The sequence below is a fragment of the Anabrus simplex genome, chromosome 4 (assembly GCF_040414725.1).
Source record: "Anabrus simplex isolate iqAnaSimp1 chromosome 4, ASM4041472v1, whole genome shotgun sequence".
Classification (NCBI taxonomy): Eukaryota; Metazoa; Arthropoda; class Insecta; order Orthoptera; family Tettigoniidae; genus Anabrus; species Anabrus simplex.
In genome coordinates, this window is record NC_090268.1 from 201,796,195 (window position 1) to 201,821,180 (window position 24,986).

At 43.3% G+C, this 24,986-nt stretch overlaps 1 protein-coding gene across 1 annotated transcript in view; it reads left to right on the plus strand.

Annotated features, from left to right (window-relative positions):
- The first annotated feature begins 18,118 nt into the window (after nt 1–18,118).
- The window catches only part of LOC137500478 (dynein axonemal heavy chain 7-like), a 68,534-nt gene continuing 61,666 nt past the window's right edge, over nt 18,119–24,986 (plus strand). Inside the window, exon 1 of the mRNA XM_068227375.1 lies at nt 18,119–18,343. Within this exon, the coding sequence (XP_068083476.1) occupies nt 18,119–18,343 (225 nt within the window). The remainder of the gene's footprint in view (nt 18,344–24,986) is intronic.

Here is a 24,986-nt window from a genome sequence, read left to right on the forward strand (position 1 = left end):
CGGGAGTACCTTATCCATTTCACCCTTACTTTATCACCTTTTTTATAACATTTTATATATCTTTCATTTTTTCCAACAGTACCACGATCTCTTTTTCATTAGGTTCCCACACACCAAGAAGCACACAAAAAAAGACCTAGGAAAAAACCTTAGAGCATTAATACTATAGAGTGTGCTTAGCGCCACCTCGTCCATGTTGCGGCTTGAAGCCAACATCTCGATCAGCTGACTGGGGGGTAGTTCGAAGCAGAGTCTGAGAGGATATAAGGAAATTGTCAAACAGTGACATTCGAAAAGGCGGCGAAATCGGAATATGATATGTACCCTGCTTAGCTGTTGTGGTTAAGCATAAATTACAATAAAAACCATGGACATAAATGCATAATTACGACGGAAATGTTTAAAACCAAAAGAGACCTACGATAGGATACACCCTCATTATGATCGTTTTTTTTTTTTTTTTTTTTTTTTTTTTGCAAGTATTACATCCCCGTGAGTAACACTAATTGTATAATGTTAATTATTTATTATAATGTAAGAGACAAGTAATTTTTTCCAATTACCGCATCATATTGGGATTAATAGCTGAAAGGTAACCTCTGAAAGTTGTCCGTAAGGAAGTGTAGCCTAATTTGAAATATTGATGCGGCTGACATCTACAATAAACACTTCATAACTTCCAAAAACATCTGTAAAATACTGTAGGCCTATTTACCGTGCTTGGTGTACTTTTGACTGAAATAGGCCTACGTCAAACCAATGCCCAACAACACAAGATGCAAAGAGTGACACATAGCCTACAGGACCATTATGGAAAGAAAATAACACAAGTATCATACTTAAGTGAACCATACACCACCAACAGATGGCAACAAAAATGAACTCTCCAGGGTAAACGATAAACAGGCACCATAACAACAAATATTCACTTATCATAAGTTATAAAAATTCACAATACAGTAGGGTCAACTGCATATCAATTGGCACTGGTTGTAGTACCTATTTATGCCTATGAAGCAGCGATCTGTTATAATATGCTGCTTCAACAAGAAAATAATAATAATAATAATAATAATAATAATAATAATAATAATAATAATAATAATAATAATAATAATAATAATAATAATAATAATAATAATAAAGGGATACATAAAATGCTACACAGGTAAAATTTCACTCCACTGCCACCTACTAAATTAAGCTTAGTTTAAAGCCCAACATAAAATAATGCACATGGCACATTTGAAGTAGGCCTATAAATAGATCACATCTGAAGAAAAGAAAACATCCTGCAGCATTCAGTAATGTTGTTCCCAAAATACACGCCCCAGGGGCTCTGAACTTTGGAGCGTGGGTTGGCGACCACGGGGCCCTCAGCTGAGTCCTGGCATTGCTTCCACTTACTTGTGCCAGGCTCCTCGCTTTCATCTATCCTATCCGACCTCCCTTGGTCAACTCTTGTTCTTTTCCGACCCCGACGCTATTAGGTTTGCGAGGGCTAGGGAGTCTTTCATTTTCATGCCCTTCGTGGCCCTTGTCTTCCTTTGGCCGATATCTTCATTTTTCGAAGTGTCTGACCCCTTCCATTTTTTTCCCTCTGATTAGTGTTGTATAGAGGATGGTTGCCTAGTTGTACTTCCTCTTAAAGCAATAATCACCACCACCACCTCCTTTGGCCGATATCTTCATTTTTCGAAGTGTCGGACCCCTTCAATTTTTCTCTCTGATTAGTGTTATATAGAGGATGGTTGCCTAGTTGTATTTCCTCTTAAAACAATAATCACCACCACCACCAGCACCCAAAATACAGAAACAAGACATGCCAATATAAAAGTAATTTAAGAATGAATTTCTATAAAAATCAACCTGACTCATAGACAGAATGATTAGAGGGAATATGCCTAAAAGTAGAACACTAGTACAAATCAGTGAAACTAGCATACCACACCAGCATCCTCTTACATAAGCAACTTGAGTCTATATAAATATTCCAGTCATAGGAAGCATAGAAATCCTCATATAGGCCTACACACTCTAACACGTTTGTATAGCAAATGCAATAATTATTATAAAGCAGCCTACCTTATATTACTGGTTCCTGAATAGAACAGTCTTTGTGTGAAAGCTTCGTACCCTCACACTGTGAAGTTTTTCTGTTTCAAGCCGTGCTTTATGGTGGAACCTCACTTTAAAGTATTCCATCAAAACTGCTCGTTTCAGATGATGAATGTGGTTGTCAAGGAGCGGAGAAGCAAATGTATGCCCCTGAAGTTCATCAAACACTTCTCTCTTAGCATGGTTCAGTACTGCCATTACAAGTACATTTAAAGGGTCCTTCATCCTTGTCATTTTGTGCTGGAATTCTCGCATCACCTTTCCACCTCCCCTGCAGAGTTATATCACATCTTATGATGGGATTGAAAGGCCACCTCTGTTTTTCCTCTTCAGGAGTGCTGAATTTGAAACTGCTGTTTGGAGAACTGCCTTGCAAACATCACATTTAACTGCTTTGTGTAACATTTTCACAACAAAACCTGCTATATATTCCACTACATCCTCAACATACAGTGTCAGGTTGGCTGGGTGTGGAATGTAGTCATGATCATGACTAACAAAATCAGGTGTATATAGGTTTTCTTGCCAAGACTGCAAAAGTTCTTACCTAGGGCAAACAGGACGCAGCTTTAAAATCAGATATGCAGAACATGTCACTGCCATAAAACACAACCGTTTTTCCGCGGTCGGCCTACATATAAAAGAATTTAAGCACAACTTTACTGAAATAAATCAAGATCTTGAGGTATTAAATATTCTAAACAAAGGTTCTTTCCTAGACGTCACTGAAAACCTCTATATTCATTTAGACCAATATTTCAATCCCAACTTAAACTTAAATGATATCTCAGAGAAACCAAAGATCCTATTCGACTTTCTCATTGAATTTTTCAAAAACATGAATATCCCGAAAAACAGATCTGTCTTGCACATTATGCATAATACTTTGTCACGCCACACACTTTCACCACATCACCCTCCATATTTCCCCTCCTTCCACTCCTCCTCCCCTACCGCTCCTTCCCTCTCCCCTCCTAATCCAACAATGGCCGCTCCCCAGACCTAAACTATCCAACACGCTCTGTTCCTCTTCATCTCGCGCCATAGCGACTCTTCATAGGGAGCGTCCGAAGCAGTTCTGAGATGGGCCAATCGATCTCCGCCAACTAATGAAAACTAAAATTCTCTTTTAGAGGGTTAATTTAGAAGGCAGAGGTTGGCATTACACATTCAGTTGCGTGGTACAGCAAATTCAAAACACAACACCGTTATCGTTGCGCGCGAATGGACCTTGGTCGTACGGTATGTAATAGTGCTTGTTAGACGAAAATTTGTTGAGATTCTTTCGCATTGAACGAGATTTTTGATCCAGTTTTTTGAGAGTATGGTGTGAAGTTATAATTATGCGCGTTCTTAGTGTGAAGAAATAGTATTATGATCATGAACGTACTTCACATTGAACCACCTAGCTGTTGCGAGTAAACGTCTCTGTGATTGTGCTTCTTACCTGTTGTTTGGAATAAATAAATTCAAAATATAAACTGTGTGCATTAAGCTGTATTTTACTTTCATCCTTTCCTTCTCGTGTTTTCCATTCCCATACATAAAAGTCGTGGGAAGGGTTCAACGAACGAACGAAAGAATGAGGTTATGTTAGATCGTGATTTAGGCAAGTATGGGCGTTTTGGGGTTTTATATGAATTGCATTAACATTTTCAGTAATCAATGTTGCATTTATCACTTAATAGATGTAAATTTACATTAAAATGCGAACGGTGAAACAACGATACAAGCTAGCGTTATAACAGTATTGCCAACATACAAATACGGTAATTGCAATTTACTTTTCAAGTAAAAGACACGAGAGAAGCTTTAGATACAACTTTCCTACCGAAATACAATCATTATCTCTATCACAATTAAAATTTTAACAAAGTAACAACTATCATCATCGTGTTTACTACGAGGTACTATCGTGGGATTTATTTCCTTATGTTGGCAGAGAGAAAGTGGCCACTATAGCTTCCATGACCTGTTTTCTCAGCCAACTTTATTATACAGGAGTGACGGATCTATTTCTCTTATATGATCCTTGGCTTTACCGCCTTATGTCCCGCAATAAACATCATAGAAACCTGCCCCCACCCTACACGTAACGCTGCAACAATATACCACAAATACTGGCACAGTCAACCTCCAAACTCTCAGAAAACGTATTCCTTAATACCAATTTTATACTCTTGTCGAGCTGAATACCGGACCTGTGAAGATTACAAGATTATTTTGTGCATCTACAGAATGGTAGTGTTAATGAAGCTATGTAATATAGAGAGAGACTTTCAAAAGGTGGGTAAATGAAGAAGTTATATCATGTTCAAGATCATGCTTTCACGTCTCTGCACAGTATTTAAAATACAATTTACCGTTGGTCTTTATAGCTATTGTTGAGAGTGAAGGAGAATTTCCTGTTGTGTGTGTTTATCAGGAACTCAAGGGAGACTTCATTAGTTAGTCGGAACATAGAAAAAATGATGAACTCTTCTCAGAAGAACTCTTAAGGTTTTATTTTACTTTTTCCTGCCTGCTGGCTCTTCAGAAGTGTGTGCGCGTGCGTTTTGTATTCAGGAATCATTCAAGGCAAATATTTTCGCACTGCAAGATGTGTGGTTAAGGTTATTTTTAATATGTATAACTTTTGCTTTCTCAACGATTCATTTGTTTCTATATTCGTCCCTGTTTTTATCTCCTCGTATGATGTCTATTGTTTAATGTAAAACCTTGTGTAAAAAATTGGGTTAAGTGAAGAAGTTATATCATGTTCAAGATCATGCTTTCACGTCTCTGCACAATATTTAAAATGCAATTTACCGTTGGTCTTTATAGCTATTGTTGAGAGTGAAGGAGAATTTCCTGTTGTGTATGTTTATCAGGAACTCAAGGGAGACTTCATTAGTTAGTCGGAACATAGAAAAAATGATGAACTCTTCTCAGAAGAACTCTTAAGGTTTTATTTTACTTTTTCCTGCCTGCTGGCTCTTCAGAAATGTGTGCGCGTGCGTTTTGTATTCAGGAATCATTCAAGGCGAATATTTTCGCACTGCAAGATGTGTGGTTAAGGTTATTTTTAATATTTATAACTTTTACTTTCTCAACGATTCATTTGTTTCTATATTCGTCCCTGTTTTTATCTCCTCGTATGATGTGTATTGTTTAATGTAACGCCTTGTGTAATATAAATGTCTACATGCTAGCCTATTTCCCACATTTTGCCTGAAGATGACGCCAAACAGCGTCGAAACTAGTTCCAAGTGTAAATATATGTTGTAAATAAACTATAACATTTTTGTATTGAAAAGGTGGACCCTTTTAAGTTTCCTATCTTCCATTCTCAGTTCAATACGTACAAAAATGAAATTCTTAGATTTAATTTTTTTTTAAAGTACATCAGTACTGTTGGCAGGCAGATGAATAGGATCACCGGTTATTTATTATTATTATTATTATTATTATTATTATTATTATTATTATTATTTTTATTTTTATTTTGCTAGTTGCTTTACGTCGCACCGACACAGATAGGTATTATGGCGACGATGGGACAGGAAAGGCCTAGGAATGGGAACAATGCGGCCGTGGCCTTAGGTACAGCCTCAGCATTTGCCTGGTGTGAAAATGGGAAACCACGAAAAACCATCTTCAGGGCTGCCGGCAGTGGGGTTCAAAACCTATCTCCCGGATGCGAGCTCACAGCTGCGCGCTCCTAACCGCACGGCCAACTTGCGCGGTATTTTTACCCTCGGTTTATTGACTTGGCTTGTATAACCTAAAACTTAGGCTAAGTTGGATAATATTTTAAACACCTACATCACTATTTTCACCTGTGTGCAGTTATGTTATTTATTTCATTAATATTATGATCATTATTATAATTGAGCATTGTTAACTTATAAGACCCCAACAGACAAGCATTGGTTTTGTGTAGAGTTATACATTTGTTAAATTCACGTTGTTTCCTTTCATGATGTACACGCCTATTCTTTGTTACATTATAGAGTATTTAGATATAGCCTAAATTTCTTTACCAATTAAGCTCTTCAATAAAGACATACATAACTGTCCCATGCCAAGATATATTGGTAGAATTAGAGCTGTCAAAATGGTTCATAACCCCTTTGATTTATTATCTTGACATGGATCACCCAAAACATAGGTTAGGTTTGGAGAATACTTTAATAATCAGCATTATTTAATGCACTGTTTATTACTTTCATATTCCAGGATGTAATTGAAGCATTTAAATAAAGCATCATACATTAAAATTTAAAGTTTTACCACTAGAACAGCTGACATGGAAAAGTGATTTGAAAATTCAAACAAATTCATCTTACGTTAAAATCTTCAAAAAAATAAACTGTAGACTTTTCCGATATATCACCAGTATTTCTCCGGCTCGCCAAAATCCATTTCTCCCTAGTTTTAGCGTCTTTGGAACATGTATAAACAATTTGTTTGGTATGGTATGCGATGTGCTATTGCACATCGGAACTCTACACCATTTACAAGTTTTCTGCCTCACTGTCTGCGCAGGATTCATTTTAAGTCTAAAATATACCACTCAGATTATTGTCCAATGTATAGACTTCGAATTTAACCATACTAGACACTAACGTAAAGTAGAAATACGCGAAGTGTATCCTGCTTCTCACAGCACACTATGTGTTATTTCGTCTGCTAATTCAGTCAACCTGTACGATGACGTCAGACCAATGAGATCGCTTACTTGCGTGACGTGACATTTTCGTAGATTTTTATCATGTTTGGAGTTATTTGTACATTCTGATCACATTTTTGAATTCTGCATGAAATTTTGAATCAGATTAGCATATTTTTAATTAAAACCCCGGATCATGCATGTTCCCTATTCTCTACCCAACAGCTGATTGCACTTTCCCACGTAAATTATAAACTGTAACCACCTCGACAACTATATTAATCGTACATTTTAATAAAATACGTTGATACACCAGACTCCTTATTGTTACAGCGTGGTAATAATACCAAAGTAAAATAACAATAGTTTATTTTCGAAGGAAAAACTGATCATACCACTGTAGTTAAGGTCTTAGCCAATTTCGAAGTCCAATTATTGAACTGAATTTGATACTTTCACATAAATCATAAACATAGAAATGAACTACAAAACAATTCAAATAATATTCAAAGATCTCAGGAACTTAAATGGCTGAATTTTGAGCTTTTTTGTTTTATGACACTGAAAACTTTCATTGCAAAATATCACAATGTAATCTAATCTTAGTTTCACAAATAATTTCCACACTAATGACTTAGTATCTTCAGAGCATTAATGTGGAAAATCAGGTATTTACATTAGGGAATTAATAGTATAGCACATCCAAGTTAGTGAGCATACAGGAAATTCCTGAAAACAGCCCATGTTCTCCCGGCTCCTCCGAGCAAGTGGCCGCGCGGTTTAGGTCGCGTAGCTATCAGCTTAAATTTTAGAGATAGTGGGTTCGAACTCCACTGTCGCCAGGCCTGAAGATGGTTTTTCGTGGTTTCCCATTGTCAAAACAGCCTGTACCATAATTAAGGACATGGTCGCTTCCTTCTCGCTCCAAGCCCTTTCCTATCCCCCCGTTGCCAAAAGACCTATCTATGTCAGTGCAACGTATGACTGTGTGGTGTGCTCCTTTGAGACGAGCTAATCATCTCTTATCAATAACTTTCGGTTCGAAGAAATCTGCGGAGATTCCATACAATTTCTTCTTCTCTGCTGACATAAACTGGCTGCCTCCAAAATGATTCGAACATAACGTTATGTTATTGTACAAATAGTTCACATGTTTCTCCAATAAATCAGCCCTCCAACTATTTACAAGCAATTTTCTTGCCTTTCTTAATCCGTTTACCCTCCAGGGTTGGTTTTTCCTTCGGACTGAGTGAGGGATCCCACATCTACCGCCTTAAGGGCAGTGTCCTGGAGCGTGAGACTTTGGGTTGGGGGATACAACTGGGGAGGAGGGCCAGTAGCTCGCCCAGGCGGCCTCACCTGCTATGCTGAAGAGGGGCCTTGTGGGGAATGGAAAGATCGGAAGGGATAGGCAAGGGAGAGGGAAGGAAGCGACGGTGGCTTTAAGTTAGGTACCATCCCGGCATTTGCCGGGAGAAGTGGGAAACCACGGAAAACGACTTCGAAGACGACTGAGGTGGGAATCGAACTCCCTTCCACTCAGTTAACCTCCCGAGGCTGAGTGAACCCGGTTCCAGCCCTCGTACCACTTTTTTCAAATTTCGTGGTAGAGCTGGGAATCAAACTCGGGCCTCCGGGGGGTGGCAGCTAATCACACTAACCACTACACAGAGGCGACAAGCAATTTTATACACATTGAAAATTACAACACCGCTACGTGTTAGAGTTTACGGTTGCGTTAAAACGTTATTTAAGTTCATATGATAATAATTGGATGGATTTCACAATGAGTTACATTCCTCAATCACTGATGAACGAAATGCCTACTTATCTGAAGTTAAATTTATGAATCTTCACAATATTGTTCTATTATCCGAAAATGTAAACAGTAATTCAGGCTTTACTGTAGAGGATCTTTAGAAAACCTAAAGAATGATAGCTCTGGTGTCTTCTTGTAATTGAGCAATTTTATTGCGCCACACACACATCTTTTCGTAAATACCATGTCAATTTAATAGAAAACCGATCATCTATAATGTAATTACCTTACGCTTACCTCACAAAATGTATACAACTTACACATCCCAGAAGACCGGTGGCTTGCTGGCCGCGTGGAGCGCTGCAGTCGCATGGATGAAAAAAAATGTGCCGAGTTCGCGACGGTGTATATTAGACTGTGGTCTCCTCACACTCTTGAAACTGAGGAAGATTTAAGTCTCTGTCACAATATGTCATTGCACTTGCAACACTTTCACTGAATCTTTGTGTGGCGAGCTTTACTTTCATGGGTTCCTTCTCCCAGTGAATGTGCCTTTTGGTAAGTTTTATTCCTAGATGAAGGCCCTCGATACTCTGAAGTTTCTCTAACTCTTCTAAGTACCTCCAATCTATGACATTATCACCCCTGGCAAAAGTTCTCTTAGCTCCTAAAGTATTCCTCACTAATTTTATAGCATGGCAAGCATCTAGAAGAATAAACACTTTAGAATCATTTGAGGGATTTTCAAACGAGTTCACCATATTATTTTCATCAAAAGAAGCTCCCAAATAACGGGCCATGGATAAATTAGAAGCAGCACCATCAGAAGTAAGTGACACTACAATTACATTTTGGTCATTTAAAAATTTAAGGCACTCAAGTCACTAGGTTTGCTCTCTCTGGACCACTTAAACAGTTAATCAAAAAATAACCCACTGGAATTTTCCAGTGTCCATTTAGTGAGACCACCATAAACACTAAAGCCTCGTTGGCTTCTGGTAAATCCTGATCCTCGATTTCAGTACCACAATTCACATAACCAAGAAATTGTTTTCCATCAAATTCAATGTGCTTCCGGATGCACATTTCATCCATCATCAGTGCACAAACTAGGGGCTTTCCATTGATAGCCATCTCCTTCCCTTTCGAAATGAGAGCAGTTGCGGCCTCTGAACTGAATCCTGGCTTACCATCCACCGACTGATACCTCTTCCGCAGTGTACTTGGATGGGGCAAACCATGAGGAAATACATCCCTCATGTAGCTGTATGCACGACTTGAATAGAAATTCAGTGTAAGTGCAAAGCAGCGTAGTTCAGGAGGATACTCTGCTCTTGTATCACCATCCTTTGTTCGCATTAGAAGTTGGGCAGCAGCAGGAGAAAGACATTTCTGGAACAATGGAAGTTAAAAGGTGCATTATGCTTTTTCACAAGTTAATTTATGGTATTACATTATTTTTGAAATATTTGTTTAACAGAGATTGTGATACAATAAAAACAAATTACAGACTTCTAAAGGCTCCAAATTTTATGTATGTATGTATGTCTGTCTGTTAGGTCATCAACCCAGAGACTGATTGGATCCTCAAATAGCACCACCAAAGGCTAGCGGATATAGGGAAACCGAAAAAAATATTTAAGCCGTTGTTTTCTTACCTCAAGCGTGCAAGCAGCATCTTCAGTTATCATTTTCTCCTTCAGATGGTTTACTAAGGCTTTCCCATTTTGCAACTGATTAATAGCTCGCCGATACTTCTGCCTTTCCAATTTTAGCTTCTTATGGGATTTATGAATAACTTCCCTGGCAACCTGCATGAAGGTCTGGGCTTTCCTTGGTGACTTTACCATTTCCTCAGTGTAATCGCCAACATAAGATTTTCTGAACACCTTTGTTTTAGGAAGAGACTCATTCTCCTCTTCCTGAGGAACACTGAAAAAATATGAAAATTATAAGGGTCAACATCAAAAATGTCTTACCTATGTGTAATATAGTAACGTAATATGCTGCAATAGACGTTGCAGTTGAACAGTATGTTAAATGTCTTAAACACAAATATTTCACATAAGGATGACAGGCCACATTCCTGCATAGGTAGGTAGGTAGGTAAGGGTTATTCTGCCCGAAGGCAGGTCCGAACCTCCGCAGAGGTGTTCCTGAGCCGGAGTTTACGTGCGGTAGGGTGGCCAGTTCCTTTCTGCTCCTCCATTCCCTTACCCCCCACCAACAGCGTGGGGCAACCCATCCAACTCCTGACCACGCCCAATGTTGCTTAACTTCTGAGATCTCACGGGATCCGGTGTTTCAACACGGCTACAGCCGTTGGCATTCCTGCATAAATCTATGGAAAATAATAAAAAAATAAGAAAATCTGCTCACACACAACTTGTTGATGCAACAGGATCCACTTGAAGTTTCCTCTTCACAGGAGGTTTTCTCCTCTTCTCAGCTGGTAAAAGGTGGGGTGGAAAATTAAAAATTGTTGGTACTGCATTTGGCTTCAGTTTAACTCCCACACCAAATGCTTCATTATCAAAACATTCCGGTGAAAAATGCTTAGAGCATAATCTTGAATGCTTTCCAGGCAAGAAATTCTCTCTTCTTAATGCAACTACCCATTACTTTTTTCTTGTCTCATCAGCAGGAAAACTTAAATCAATAAAAGCACAGTATTCAAAATTGCTGTAACCGGGATACTGGAACTGTAACCAATACAATAAACGTACGTATTCTACAGACACCTGACAACAACTGTATGAAATCCCTTACATCATCATATTTACGTAAATATTTACTTACCCGTGAAAGGAAATGCCAGATCCTTTTTTGAAGGTCACCTTGCATCCATACGCTACGCAATAGTGCACCATCGCTTCATTAACGGTAGCTAAAAGTCACTTTTAAGTACGCCGATCACTATTCTCGCCTATAACACAATGTTCAAAACTCTCGCACTACCCACCAGTCAGCTGATTGAGATCCTTGCTTCAAGAATGTGACGTCATCAGCCATCTATTGGATATATGATCGAAGGAAAAAACAAACCCCAGCGGGCAATGAGAAAAAGATACAGTGGGGAAAAGAACGGAAAATAAATCAATTAGATTAACGCGGGCCAGCGTGCGGCCAAGAAATAAATAAATCAACATGGCAACGTCCAGGTCGAAAACGATCGGGACGCGCACTAAATAAGGAGAAGAGACAGCACCCGACAGAAAAGGGGCGATAATGAACAGATAAACATAAATTCAAAAGACCGATACTTCATCTTATTACTCGGCTCATTCATTTAATCATTCATTCAACCATACGAACAATTCGCCTTAAAGGCAAATAACAGTGGCCACTGGTGCTAATAGGTAAATCCGGCCAACTCGTAGAGAACAATATAACCAGAAATCAATAAGGATAAACGTCAATAGTGGCCAAATAGTTTAACTCACCGCAAACGCCAGCGGCACATGTCGTGGCTTCATGGCCACACGAAGACCACCCACAAACATCACTGTGTACGGCCAGATTAATCTTCCGGTCGACACACAAACAATGATTCCAACTGAGGGCAAAGACGTTTCATTGAGAAGCCCATTATAATAGACAGAGGCTCAGATTTAGTTGCACACAATTATATCAACAACGCACACAAACACATACCATCCTCTCCCCGAGTATCAAGACGGGTTTTCGGTCAGCGAAAAAAAAGAAAGACGTATCATACACAATAGATACAAATTCAAAATGGTACATTATCCTGAATATCAATCTTCAGAATACGTTAATCGTGCAGTGATTTAGCACGGTTTTAAATCTAAAATACATCCATTTGAAAGGTAATAACATCGCTCCTGTGTGTGAGGGCTCCATATTCTTCTTCCCCATCAGAACAAAATAATTATCAAGGAGAAGATAGTTAAAAGACCAAGTCGAGACAAGATCATCAATGCTCTTGACAGGGGGAGGGGGGGGGCTGCCCTCTGTCGATAAAAGCTGGAAACACCGTAAGAGTTTGATACATATTCAGTGAAACATTGGTAAGACATTTTGGAAACCATGCTAAGCCAGCATGTTTCAAGCTGCCAATAAATATTGAGAGGGTGTGTCCGGATTTATCCCCCTGTGGGTGGGGGCGGTAGAATAACACCCACAATATCCCCTGCCTGTCGTAAGAGGCGACTAAAAGGGGCCTCAGGGGCTCTGAACTTTGGAGCGTGGGTTGGCGACTACCGGGCCCTCTGCTGAGTCCTCGCATTGCTTCCACTTACTTATGCCAGGCTCCTCACTTCTATCTACCCTATCCGACCTCTCTTGGTCAACTCTTGTTCTTTTCCGACCCCGACGCTATTAGGTTTGCGAGGGCTAGGGAGTCTTTCATTTTCACGCCCTTCGTGGCCCTTGTCTTTCTTTGACCGATATCTTCATTTTTCGAAGTGTCGGATCCCTTCCATTTTTCCCTCTGATTAGTGTTATATAGAGGATGGTTGCCTAGTTGTACTTCCTCTTAAAACAATAATCACCACCTATCCTCTGCCTGTCGTGAGAGGCGACTAAAAGGGACGACCAAGGGATGATTAAATTAGAACCATGAAACTACGTTTGATTCGTACCATCACGCGGGGAACACCATGGGTTGCCTGCACTTGCGAGCTGACCACTATATTCGGTACGAAATGGGTTTGTGATTAGTAGCAGTCATGAGCGTGGCCTCGGGTTTTCCAGTACCCGTGCGTCCTACCCGTGTGAGCAACACCGCGAGTCTGGGCGTAGCCTGTGATTTGTACCGCTATATGAGCGACACCGTGGGTCTGCGTTGTCTGTGATTAGTACCCCCTATGTGAGGAGCACCACGGGATGTGTGGTTCGTACACCTAGGTGAGGAACCTTCTCGGTTTGCGTTGCCTATGAGTGGCGCCCTTGTGTGAGAAACACCATAGGTCTGCGTTACCTGTACGAAGTACAATACTCGTGAGTAGTATCATTTTGTGTGGAACACCGTGAGTCTTCGCTACTTTTGATTAGTACCCCAACATGACAAATACCATGGTTCTACTTTACTCGCGACATGTACCATTCTGTGGGGTCTTGGACGAGGATTTTGTACCCCTTTAGACATCAAGCATTATTGTGCTTTATAAGTGGTCCCTTGGTCAGTAATACTATTATTTACGATCTTTTTTTTGAGTCTGATCCACTGTTTTTTATTTGTGTTTTTTTTTGTTTCTTGTTGGGTTAATGTCCATCCATTCATTCTTCATATCACTTTTTATTTTATTTTGGTCAGTGGATGAATTTAAACTTTTTGTTATTTCATTTCGTACCATTAGGGGCAGATATACTTCGATGTTAGGCCCCTTTAAACAACAAGCATCATCATCATCATCATCATCACCATTATTCTTACTTTGTTGAAACATAAGTTCGTCGAGGCTCCCCCTTGATGGATTCTCAAACTTGCAGATTGGCCGAAGTACACATCACTAGCTGCCTTTAATGACGATACCGGGCGGACCGTCGGCGGGGAAATATCTTACATCACCCAAGTTATTCTTCCTGCTGCTGAGGAGTTTATTGCGTTCCTCTGGGGTACTCCTCGTCGAAAACTCGTTGCTTGGTGGAACGAAGCAATAGCAGCAGCTATAACAGAACGCCGTCGAGCACATAAACGTTACCGTAGAGAGCCTTCTGTGGCAAACTTGGTAACATTTATACAACTCCGTTGTAAGGCGCGAGTCCTTATTGGCCAAAGTAATAAAGCTTCTTGTAGAGATACGTGTCGTCTATGACATCACATACTCCATCATCTCAAGTGTGGACTAAACTTCCACGTATTTCTGATATTTAAGAATCATCATCTGTACCGGGAATTTCCATTGCAGGCAACATCGTCACTGAACCACTCTCGATTGCTAACCATGTAGCTAGCCATTTCGCGGATGTGTCTGGTACCGGGAATTACCATCGTGATTTTTTCGCTCTGAAGCGGGAGGCTAAACCTCATCACCTTAGTTTTGCCACTCAAGCTTCAGAAGACTTCAACGTGCCCTTTTCGGAGTGGGAATTTCAGAGGAATACAACGTGCTCTTTACGGAGTGGGAACTCCGCAGCGCCTTAGCGCGTTGCAAGGACACGTCTCCTGGACCGGACAACATCCATAACCAGATGTTGAAACACCTTAGTGATGATAGTTTACTATATCTCCTTCGTGTGTTCAACCGGATCTGGATAGAGGGTGATTTTCCGTCTCAGTGGCGAGAGGGCATAGCCATTCCTGTCCTCAAGCCTGACAAAGATCCTAAGTATGCAGTATGTCTTACAAACTGCCTGTGTAAGCTATTTGAGAGGATGGTAAATCGCTTACTCGTGTGGTGTCTGGAGAAACAAGGACTCTTGTCCGAGTACCAATGTGGTTTTCGACCAATGTGGTTTTCGAGCCGCTCGATCCACCACTGACCACTTGGTATGCCTGGGGAGCTCTATTCAGGATGCGTTTCTCCGCAAACAGCACTTGGTAGCTGTTTTCTTTGACCTGGAGAAGGCCTACGACACCACATGGCGATATGGCTTCCTTTCTGTCCTGCATCAATGGAGATTCCGAGGTAACTTGCCGGTATTTATTGCGAATTTTTTGTCCCTCCGTCTATTCCGTGTCCGAGTAGGGAATCCCAGGGGCTCTGATCTTTGGAGCGTGGGTTGGCGACCACGGGGCCCTCATCTGAGTCCTGGCATTGCTTCCACTTACTTGTGCCAGGCTCCTCACTTTCATCTATCCTATCCGACCTCCCTTGGTCAACTCTTGTTCTTTTCCCACCCCGACGCTATTAGGATTGCGAGGGCTAGGGAGTCTTTCATTTTCACGCCCTTCGTGGCCCTTATCTTACTTTGGCCGATATCTTCATTTTTCGAAGTGTCGGATCCCTTCAATTTTTCCCTCTGATTAGTGTTATATAGAGGATGGATGCCCAGTTGTACTTCCTCTTAAAACAATAATCACCACCATCCGAGTAGCGAGGACATATTCGCTATACCACGTTCAAGAAAATGGAGTCCCACAGTAATCGGTCCTTAGTGTCACTCTGTTCGCGATTGCCATAAACGGTATTGTTTCTGCTGCTGGTCCAGCAGTAATACCGTCCCTATATGTGGACGATTTTGCTCTGCACTATAGCTCGTGCAGTATGGCAATCGCAGAGCGACAGTTACAGCAAGCTATTAGGAGGGTGGAGCAGTGGACTTTAAGTCATGGCTTTCGGTTTTCTGCGCCAAAGACCTCTGTAGTCCATTTCTGTTGTAAACGTACTCGCCACCAACATCCTGAGTTTTACTTAGGAAATGTCGTTCTTATAGTTGTTTATTTCCTGGGCTCCTTTTTGATAGTAATTTATCGTGGGAGCCACACGTGCGGCAGTAAAGAGTGCAATGCACTAAGAAGCTTAACATCATGAAGTTTCTTAGCAGCACTTCTTGGCGGGCTGACCGTACGGTGCTCCTACGATTATATAGGGCACATATTTTATCTCGGCTAGACTACGGCATTCCAGCATATGGCTCAGCAAGACCAAGCATTCTTGCGAAGCTTAACAGCATCCATCACGGCGGGGTTAGGTTGGCGGCGGGAGTTTTTCGTACAAGCCCCATAGCTAGCCTACTCGCTGAGTCTGGTGTGCCGCCTTTACAACTGAGGCGCCAGCAGATGCTTTTTTCGTATGCTGCAAATTTGCGACAGATGCCACTTCATCCAAGCTATCCTTGCGTGTTCAACAATGGCAACCGTTTGCTGTACGCTGCTCGTCCTCGAGCGACGCGGCCGGTTGGGATACGCTTGGATAGCAGTTATGAATTGTTTGACGTACCTTCGGTTCCTTGCCTTGTCAGACAACCAAGTGGGGTACCTCCGTGGGTCGTACGACGACCTGAAATAATCCTGGATCTGCACACTGGCCCAAAGGAAAACACGGACCCTTCGATTTATCGGAGGCTCTTCCGGTCCGTTGTTGGCCGCTATCCAGGTTCAGTCGTCGTCTACACGGATGGTTCAAGGACAGATACGAAGGTGGGCTGTGCGTTCGTTGTTGACAATGATAGGTTCCTTTTTGCTCTTCCGGCAACCTGTAGTGTGTACACAGCAGAGCTCTATGCTATCTGTGAGGCTCTGCGGTACGCACTGTACAATGAGCGCCGACACTATCTTCTGTGTACTGACTCCTTGAGTTCGCTCCAGTCTATAGATACCTGTTTCCCTCGGCACCCTCTCTTGCAGCGAATCCAGGACCTGCTGGCCGGGTGTTAGGATGGTGGCACCAGAATCACGTTTGTGTGGCTCCCCAGCCACATGGGCATAGAGGGAAACGAGTTAGTAGATCAGGCTGCCAAGGAGGCAGTTACACTGCCCCCGTTGCCTTTCAAGGTTCCAGCAAGTGATATTCGGTCCCAGCTTATACATCTTGTTATGTCCCATTGGGAGATGGAGTGGCTGGCCATTGCACTTCCCAATAAGCAGAGAGCGATAAAAGGAACAACGAAGGTATGGAGGACTTCCCTTCGGGCTTCGCGGAGGGAAGCCGTGGTATTATGTCGTCTTTGGATCGGCCACGGTATCTTGACTCATTCGCATCTTTTGAAAGGAGAACCCCGTCCGGTGTGTACCTGCGGCGACCATCTTCCCGTGGTGCACGTCCTTACGGAGTGTGTGACCTGGTCGATGTGCGCCGTAGTCTTAACCTTCCGAGTACTATCTCCCTTATCTTGCGTGATGACGAGCAGTCAGCAGATCTCGTCGTCCGCTTTATGAGGGATAGTGGACTGTTTTATCGTGTGTGATGCTGTCCTTTGTCCTGGTGTGTTTTGTGTCACTTGCGCTTTTATCCCATTGACTTCATTTTAGTTTGTGTTGCGTATTTTAATGTGTTATTTTAACGTCTAATGTAAATTATATATTTGCACTACCAGGCAATGCCTTATTCCTTTTCTCCTTGTTTTTTCTCTTATTTTATTGGACAATAAGGCATTGCGAATTAGATCCACTGGTATTTTAATCTCATACTCATTTTCTCATCACCATATTTTCTAACTCTTGTCAGTGGATACATTTTACAATTTTAAATAACATGTATCATGTCGTTTATCACGTTCCATTATGGGCCGATGACCTTCGATTTAGGCCCCTTAAAACAACAAGCATCATCATCATCATCATCATCATCATTTCCTACGAAATATTTTAAATCATTGCTGATTTGCAATTCTCCCTTGAACACCATGACACAGCAACAAGGCTGTGGTTTCTCAGACTATCTTGCCTTTGCGAACTTTTGGAATGTTTCAGGGCAAGAAGAACGAAACGTGACATTAACCGCCATATGTTGTATTTTCTAAAATTTACTTAGGAAGATATCAGTGTTATATACATTTTACCAAAAAAAATGTGGCTAGGCACACGTATGCCTCGACCCCTCCCGTTCCTAGAAGGATGCCTTCTTACCCTGCTGCTCATTCTAGTGTGAAAACTATTTTGTCCAGTTTAATGCAAACTGACGTTTAAGGTTAATGACGTTGGTTTTGTTTTACATTGCAGACAAGATTAAAGTTCTATAACAATGGACCGGGGTGAAGAGTACCGATTTCCGTCGAAGAGACGCTCCTCTTCTCAGCAAGTCGAGAGCCATTCTACAAAAGCTCGGAAAATTGTGCAGCCTGAGGAAACAAACTTTGCTGTTGAAGAAATATTTTCGCTTCCTAAGTGTGTTCTTAAGAAGCCACCCCTCCGCAAAGGAAAATTTGCTTTCCCACCGGTCAGTACCGCCAAGAAGAAGGAGCCCAATGTAAGTTTCTAATTACTGAATAAGAGTTATGTTATTGTTAGCCAGGAACGTAGATAATTATTCTGTCTGGGGCGGGGTTAGCAGTGGTAATATCACATATTTACTTTCTTGAAATGTGAAGAACATTTACTTTGTGACTAACAATTAACCTTGATTTTGTTATAAAATAAGGCATTGCGAATTATGTAATTCCACTGATTATTTTAATTTGAAATTTTCTTCATATTTTATTAATAATCGAAGGTAGCGGGTATATTTGTATTCCACCCCCTGTGGGTGGGAGACGCACATGTGGAATACAACCTTGGTATCCTTTGCCTGTCGTAAGATACTACTAAAAGTTGCAACCTAGGCGCGGACATTGATTGCGGTTTGGTACGTGTAGGACCCCTGTGCATGGGAGGGGATGAATACATTCACAGGTAATCCATGCCTGGGGAACGCACATGTAGAATATACCCGCCGTGTCCCTGACTGTCGTAAGAGGCGAGTAGGCTAAAAGGGGCGACCCAGGCGCGGACATGGATTGCGGTTTGGTATAATGTGTTGGACCTCCTGTGGATGGGAGAAACTGAATACATTCACAGGTAATCCCCGCCTGTCGTAGAAGGCGAAACAAAGGGTCGTGTGGCCATGGTTCCCTCTTCATTTTTTTATTGTTTTTATGAGGGTTAGTCGTAGACCATTTCAAAATTTTTGATGTGCGTGCTGCTCGGAGATGGACCTCCCAAGTGTGCGACTACGCTCGAAAGCCTGTGTCAGTGACCACCCAGGAAGCGGCGGCTGGGAGGGTCATGTACCCGGGCAGTAGTATCCGCCTGACAACACAGGTCCCCGCACAGCCGAATGCCACGAACCTACTACGCTGGAGTACCAGGGCGAGAGGTGACACCCCCACGTGGTGCGTCCGAGGAGGCGGATAGGGGGGTCCTAAACGGCTTGCCGGCGGACTTGAGGGAATTAAAATACTTCTCGCGGACCAAACACACTACCCCCTGCGGGTGGGGGATGCACATGTAGAATACACCCGCGTAATCCCCGGCCTGTCGTAAGAGGGGACTAAAAGGGGCGACCTAGGCGCGGATATAGATTGCGGTTTGGTATAATGTGTTGGACCTCTGTGGATGGGAGAGGTTGAGTACATTATAAGGTAATCCCTGCCTGTTTTAGAACGCCACTAAAAAGGGTCATGTGGCCATGATCCCCTCTTTATTTTTAAATTTTTTTTCCGGGGGCCAGATGTAGACCATTTCAAAATTTTTGATGTGCGTGCTGCTCGGAGACGGGCCTCTTACGTGTGCGATTATCCCCAAAAGCCCGCAGTTGACCACCTAGGAATCTTGCGGGTGGGAGCGCCATGTACGTGGGCAGTAGTGTCCGCCTGACAACACAGGTCCCCGCACAGCCGATGCCAGAAGGACATATTCTTATTAATTATTTATTCTTTTTTCCTCTATATTTAGTGCTCTGTAAACGCTATGGGGTACATGCTATTGCGGGTGACTGGAGGAAGGGAGTCCTAGTGCTCGTTGCCTCAGTCATCCCGTATTAGGCATCCACGAACCTACTACGATGGCGTAGCAGGGGGAGAGGTGATACTCCCACGTGGCGCGTCCCAGGTGGCGGATAGGGGGGTCCTAACCGGCTTGCCGGCGGACTTGAGGGAAATAAAATACCTCTCGCGGACCAAACACACACCCCCTGTGGGTGGGGGAGGCAGACGAATAATACACCCCCGGTATCCCCTGCCTGTCGTTAGAGGCGACTAAAAGGGGCGACCAAGGGATGATTGCATTCGAACTATGAAACTACATGTGCTTAGTACCACCACGTGGAGAACACCAAGGGTCGCTTTTACTTGTGCGTAGTACCACTATATTAGGTACGAAATAGGTTTATGATTAGTAGCACACAGGAGCACCGCGCGGTCGGCTATTGCAGTACCTTTGATTAGTACCACCATATGAGCAGAACCATGCGATGATAGCTACCATGGTTCTGCCTTGCCTATGATTAGTACCCACTATATGAGGAACACCACGGGATAGGGAGAGGTCCCTGCGGTTAGTACTCTCATGTGATGAACACCATAGGTTTGCGTTGCCCGTAAATGGCGCCGCAAAGTGAGAAAAACATAGGTCTGTATTATACGTCGAATTTCATAACCTCTGAGTAGTACAATAATGTGTGGAATACCGCAAGTCTCTGCTACTTTTGATTAGTACCGCAACAGGACGGATACCATTGTTCTACATTACAAGCGATAAGTATCATTCTGGGGGCCTTTGATCTGTATTTTGGACCCATTTAGACACCAAGCATTCTCGAGTCAGGATTGTGCTTTGGAAGTGGTCCCTTGGTCTGTACTACTTTTAACTATGATAGTTTTTTGAGACGGATCCACTGATTGTTTTAAATTCATGTTCATTCATTCATTCATTCATTCATTCATTCATTCATTCATTCATTCATTCATTCATTCATTCATTCTTCATGACATTTTTTATTTTGGTCAGTGGATGATTTTGAACTTCTACTTTGTCGTTTCATTTCGTACCATTAGGGGCCGATGACCTCGATGTTAGGCCCCTTTAAACAACAAGCATCATCATCGTCATCTTTGACCGATATCTTCATTTTTCGAAGGGTCGGATCCCTTCCACTTTTTCCTCTGATTAGTGTTATATAGAGGATGGTTGCCTAGTTGTACTACCTCTTAAAACATTAATCACCACCACCACCACCACCACCTTGCCGGCGGACTTGAGGGAAATGAAATACCTCTCGCGGACCAAACCCACTACCCCCTGCGGGTGGGGGAGGCAGACGAAGAATTCACTCTCGGTATCCCCGAATTAAAACCATGTAACTATTTTTGATTCGTAGCATCACGCGGGGAAAACCATGGGTTGCCTGTACTTGCGAGTAGTACCACTACATTAGGTACGAAATAGGTTTGTGATTAGTAGCAGTAAAAAGCCTGGCCTGGTGGATTCCAGTACCCGTGCGTCGTACCAATGTGAGCAACACCGCGGGTCTGAGCGTAGCCTGTGAGTTGTACCACTATATGAGCAGCACCGTGGGTCTGCGTTGCCTGTGATTAGTACCCACTATGTGAGGAACACCACAGGAATACCGGCGCCCGTGTTTAGTACACCTAGGTGGGGAACCTTCTCGGTTTGCGTTGGCTATGAGTTGCGCCATTGTGTGAGACACACCATAGGTCTGCGTTACTTGTACGTATTGCAATACTTGTGAGTAGTACCATCTTTCCACGAACCTGCTACGCAAGCGTAGCAGGGGGAGAGGTGATACTCCCACGTGGCGCGTCCCAGGTGGCGGATAGGGGGGTCCTAACCGGCTTGCCGGCGGACTTGAGGGAAATAAAATACCTCTCGCGGACCAAACACACACCCCCTGTGGGTGGGGGAGGCAGACGAATAATACACCCACGGTATCCCCTCCCTGTCGTGAGAGGCGACTAAAAGGGGCGACCAAGGGATGCTTGGATTAGAACCATAAAACTACTTTTGAATAGTACCATCACGCGTGGAACACCATCGGTCGCTTTTACTTGCGAGTAGTACCACTCTGTTAGGTACTCCATATTTTTGTGATTCGTAGCACTCGAGGGGGGTTCAGTGTGGGTTTCCAGTACCCGTGAGTCGTGCCCGTGTGTACAGCACCACAGGTCTGGGCGTTGCCTGTGAGTTGTACCCGTGTGCGCAACACCGCGGGTCTGGGCGTAGCCTGTGAGTTGTACCACTATATGAGCGACACCGTGGGTCTGCGTTGCCAGTGATTAGTTCCCACTATGTGAGGAACACCACGAGAATGCCGGCGCCCGTGCTTAGTACACCTAGGTGAGGAACCTCATCGGTTTGCGTTGGCTATGAGTGGCGCCGTTGTGTGAGAAACGCCATAGGTCTGCGTTACCTTTACGACGTACAATACTTGTGAGTAGTACCTTAATGCTTGGCACACCGCGAGTTTACGCTACCTTTGATTAGTACCGCATCTCGAGACATATCATGGTTCTCCTGTCCTCGCGACTTGTACCATACTGCGGGGCCGTAGACCTGGTTTTTGGACCCCTTTAGACATCAAGCATAATCGATTCCGGAACGTGCCTTATAAGTGGTCCCTTGGTCAGTGATACTATAATTTATGCCCGTTTTTTGAGTCTGATCCACTGTTTTTGTTTGTTTGTTTGTTTATTTGTTTGTTTTTTGTGTTTTTGTAGGTTACATATCCATCCATTCATTCTTCATGACATTTTTATTTTATTTTGTTCAGTGGATTAATTTGAACTTTTGATTATTTCATTTCGTACCATTAGGGGCCGATGACCTCGATGTTAGGCCCCTTTAAACAACAAGCATCATCATCCATCAGTACCATCTTTTGTGGAACACCGTGAGTCTTCGCTACTATTGATCAGTACCCCAACATGACACATACCATGGTTCTATTTTACTCGCGACATGTACCATTCTGTGGGGCCTTAGACGTGGATTTTGCACCCCATTTAGACACCAAGCATCATTGTGCTTTATATGTGGTTCCTTGGTCGGTAATACTATTATTTTCGATCTTTTTTGTGTCTGATCCACTGTTTTTTTGTTTGTTTGTTTGTTTGTTGTTGTTTTTTTGTTGGGTTCATGTCCATCCATTCATTCTTCATGACATATCTTATTTTTATTTTGGTCAGTGGATGCATTTGAAATTTGTTATTTCATTTCGTACCATTAGGGGCCGATGACCTTCGATCTTAGGCCCCTTAAAACAATAAGCATCATCATCATCATCTTCATGACATTTTCTTTATTTTGGTCAGCCACGAACCTACTACGATGGCGTAGCAGGGGGAGAGGTGATACTCCCACGTCGCGCGTCCCAGGTGGCGGATAGGGGGGTTCTAACCGGCTTGCCGGCGGACTTGAGGGAAATGAAATACCTCTCGCGGAACAAACACAATACCCCCTGCGGGTGGGGGACGCACATGCAAGAATACACCCGCGGTATCCCCTGCCTGTCGTAAGAGGCGACAAAAAGGGGCGACCTTGGCGCGGACATGGATTGCGGTTTGGTATGATGTGATGGACCTCCTGTGGATGGGAGAGGCTGAATACATCCAAAGGTAATCCCTGCCTGTCGTAGAAGGCGACTTAAAGGGTCATGTGGCCATGGTCCCCTCTTTATTTTTTATTATCTTTCCGAGGGTCAGATGTAGACCATACAAAATTTTGATGTGCGTGGTGCTCGGCGATGGAGCTCCTATGTGTGCGACTACGCTCGAAAGCCCGTGCCAGCAACCACCCAGGACGCGGCGGGTGGGAGTGTCATGTGCCCGGGCAGTAGTATCCGCCTGACAACGCAGGTCCACGCACAGCCGAGTGCCAGAAGGACATATTATTATTAATTATTTTTATTTATTTTTCTTATTTTTAGTGCTCTGTACACGCTATGGGGTACATGCTATTGCGGGTGACTGGAGGAAGGGAGTCCCAGTGCTCATTGCCTCAGTCATCCCGTATTAGGCATCGTCCAACATCGGACCCCGGGCAGTACCTGCTATGACCAGGTGGGTATTGCCTTGGCTGCTTGGTTCGGCTACAGAGACCCCTGATCGGAGTGGATGGCATTCGGGGAGGAAGCTATCGGGCATGGCTTCAAAAAGAAGTCGGCTTTCTCAAGGTGGTCCCCCACCTAAGTCTTCAACTTTTGCTTCCCTGAGAGGTTCAACTCCCTGGGAACATGCGCAGCGTGAAGGAATGGGATCCAGCTTCCCTAGGTTTCTGGTCGCTACCAGAACAGATGGGCACGATTTTAAGCTGGTGAAGTCGATCCTGTTTAGTCGGCACATCGAAGGCGTCTATGGCGAACTGGAGGTTCTTAAGAAAATGCGCAATGGTAGTTTGCTTCTAAAGACTCGTACAGCACTGCAAGCTGATTAGTTGCTTAAGTGCGAGCACTTTGGCGAAATCCACGTCAAAGTGGAGGAGCATAAGTCCTTGAACCTGGTTCGCGGAGTCATCTTTCACCGCGACCTTATTTTGAACACTGACGACGAGTTGATGGAAGACATGAAGAACCGTGGCGTGACACACGTCCGGCGCATTACGCGCAAGGTCAACGGTGAAGACGTTGCCACTGGTGCCTTCATTGTCTCTTTCAAGTTGTCAGTGTTACCAGAGAAAGTCAAGGTAACAACTTATCGTTGCGATGTGAGGCCGTACATCCCGCCTCCTATGCGATGGTATCAATGCCAGCGATTCGGACATATGGTATCTGGCTGTTCGAATCAGGCTGTATGTGTTACATGTGGACGAGTAGCTCACGGCGCGGAGGAGTGCACAACTCCGTACAAGTGCAGTAACTGCTCCGGTTTTCATTCTCCTCGGGATCGGATTTGTCCGACATACCCCACGAACCTACTACGATGGCGTAGCAGGGGGAGAGGTGATACTCCCACGTGGCGCGTCCCAGGTGGCGGATAGGGGGGTCCTAACCGGCTTGCCGGCGGACTTGAGGGAAATAAAATACCTCTCGCGGACCAAACACACTACCCCCTGCGGGTGGGGGACACACATGCAGAATACACCCGCGGTATCCCCTGCCTGTCGTAAGAGGCGACAAAAAG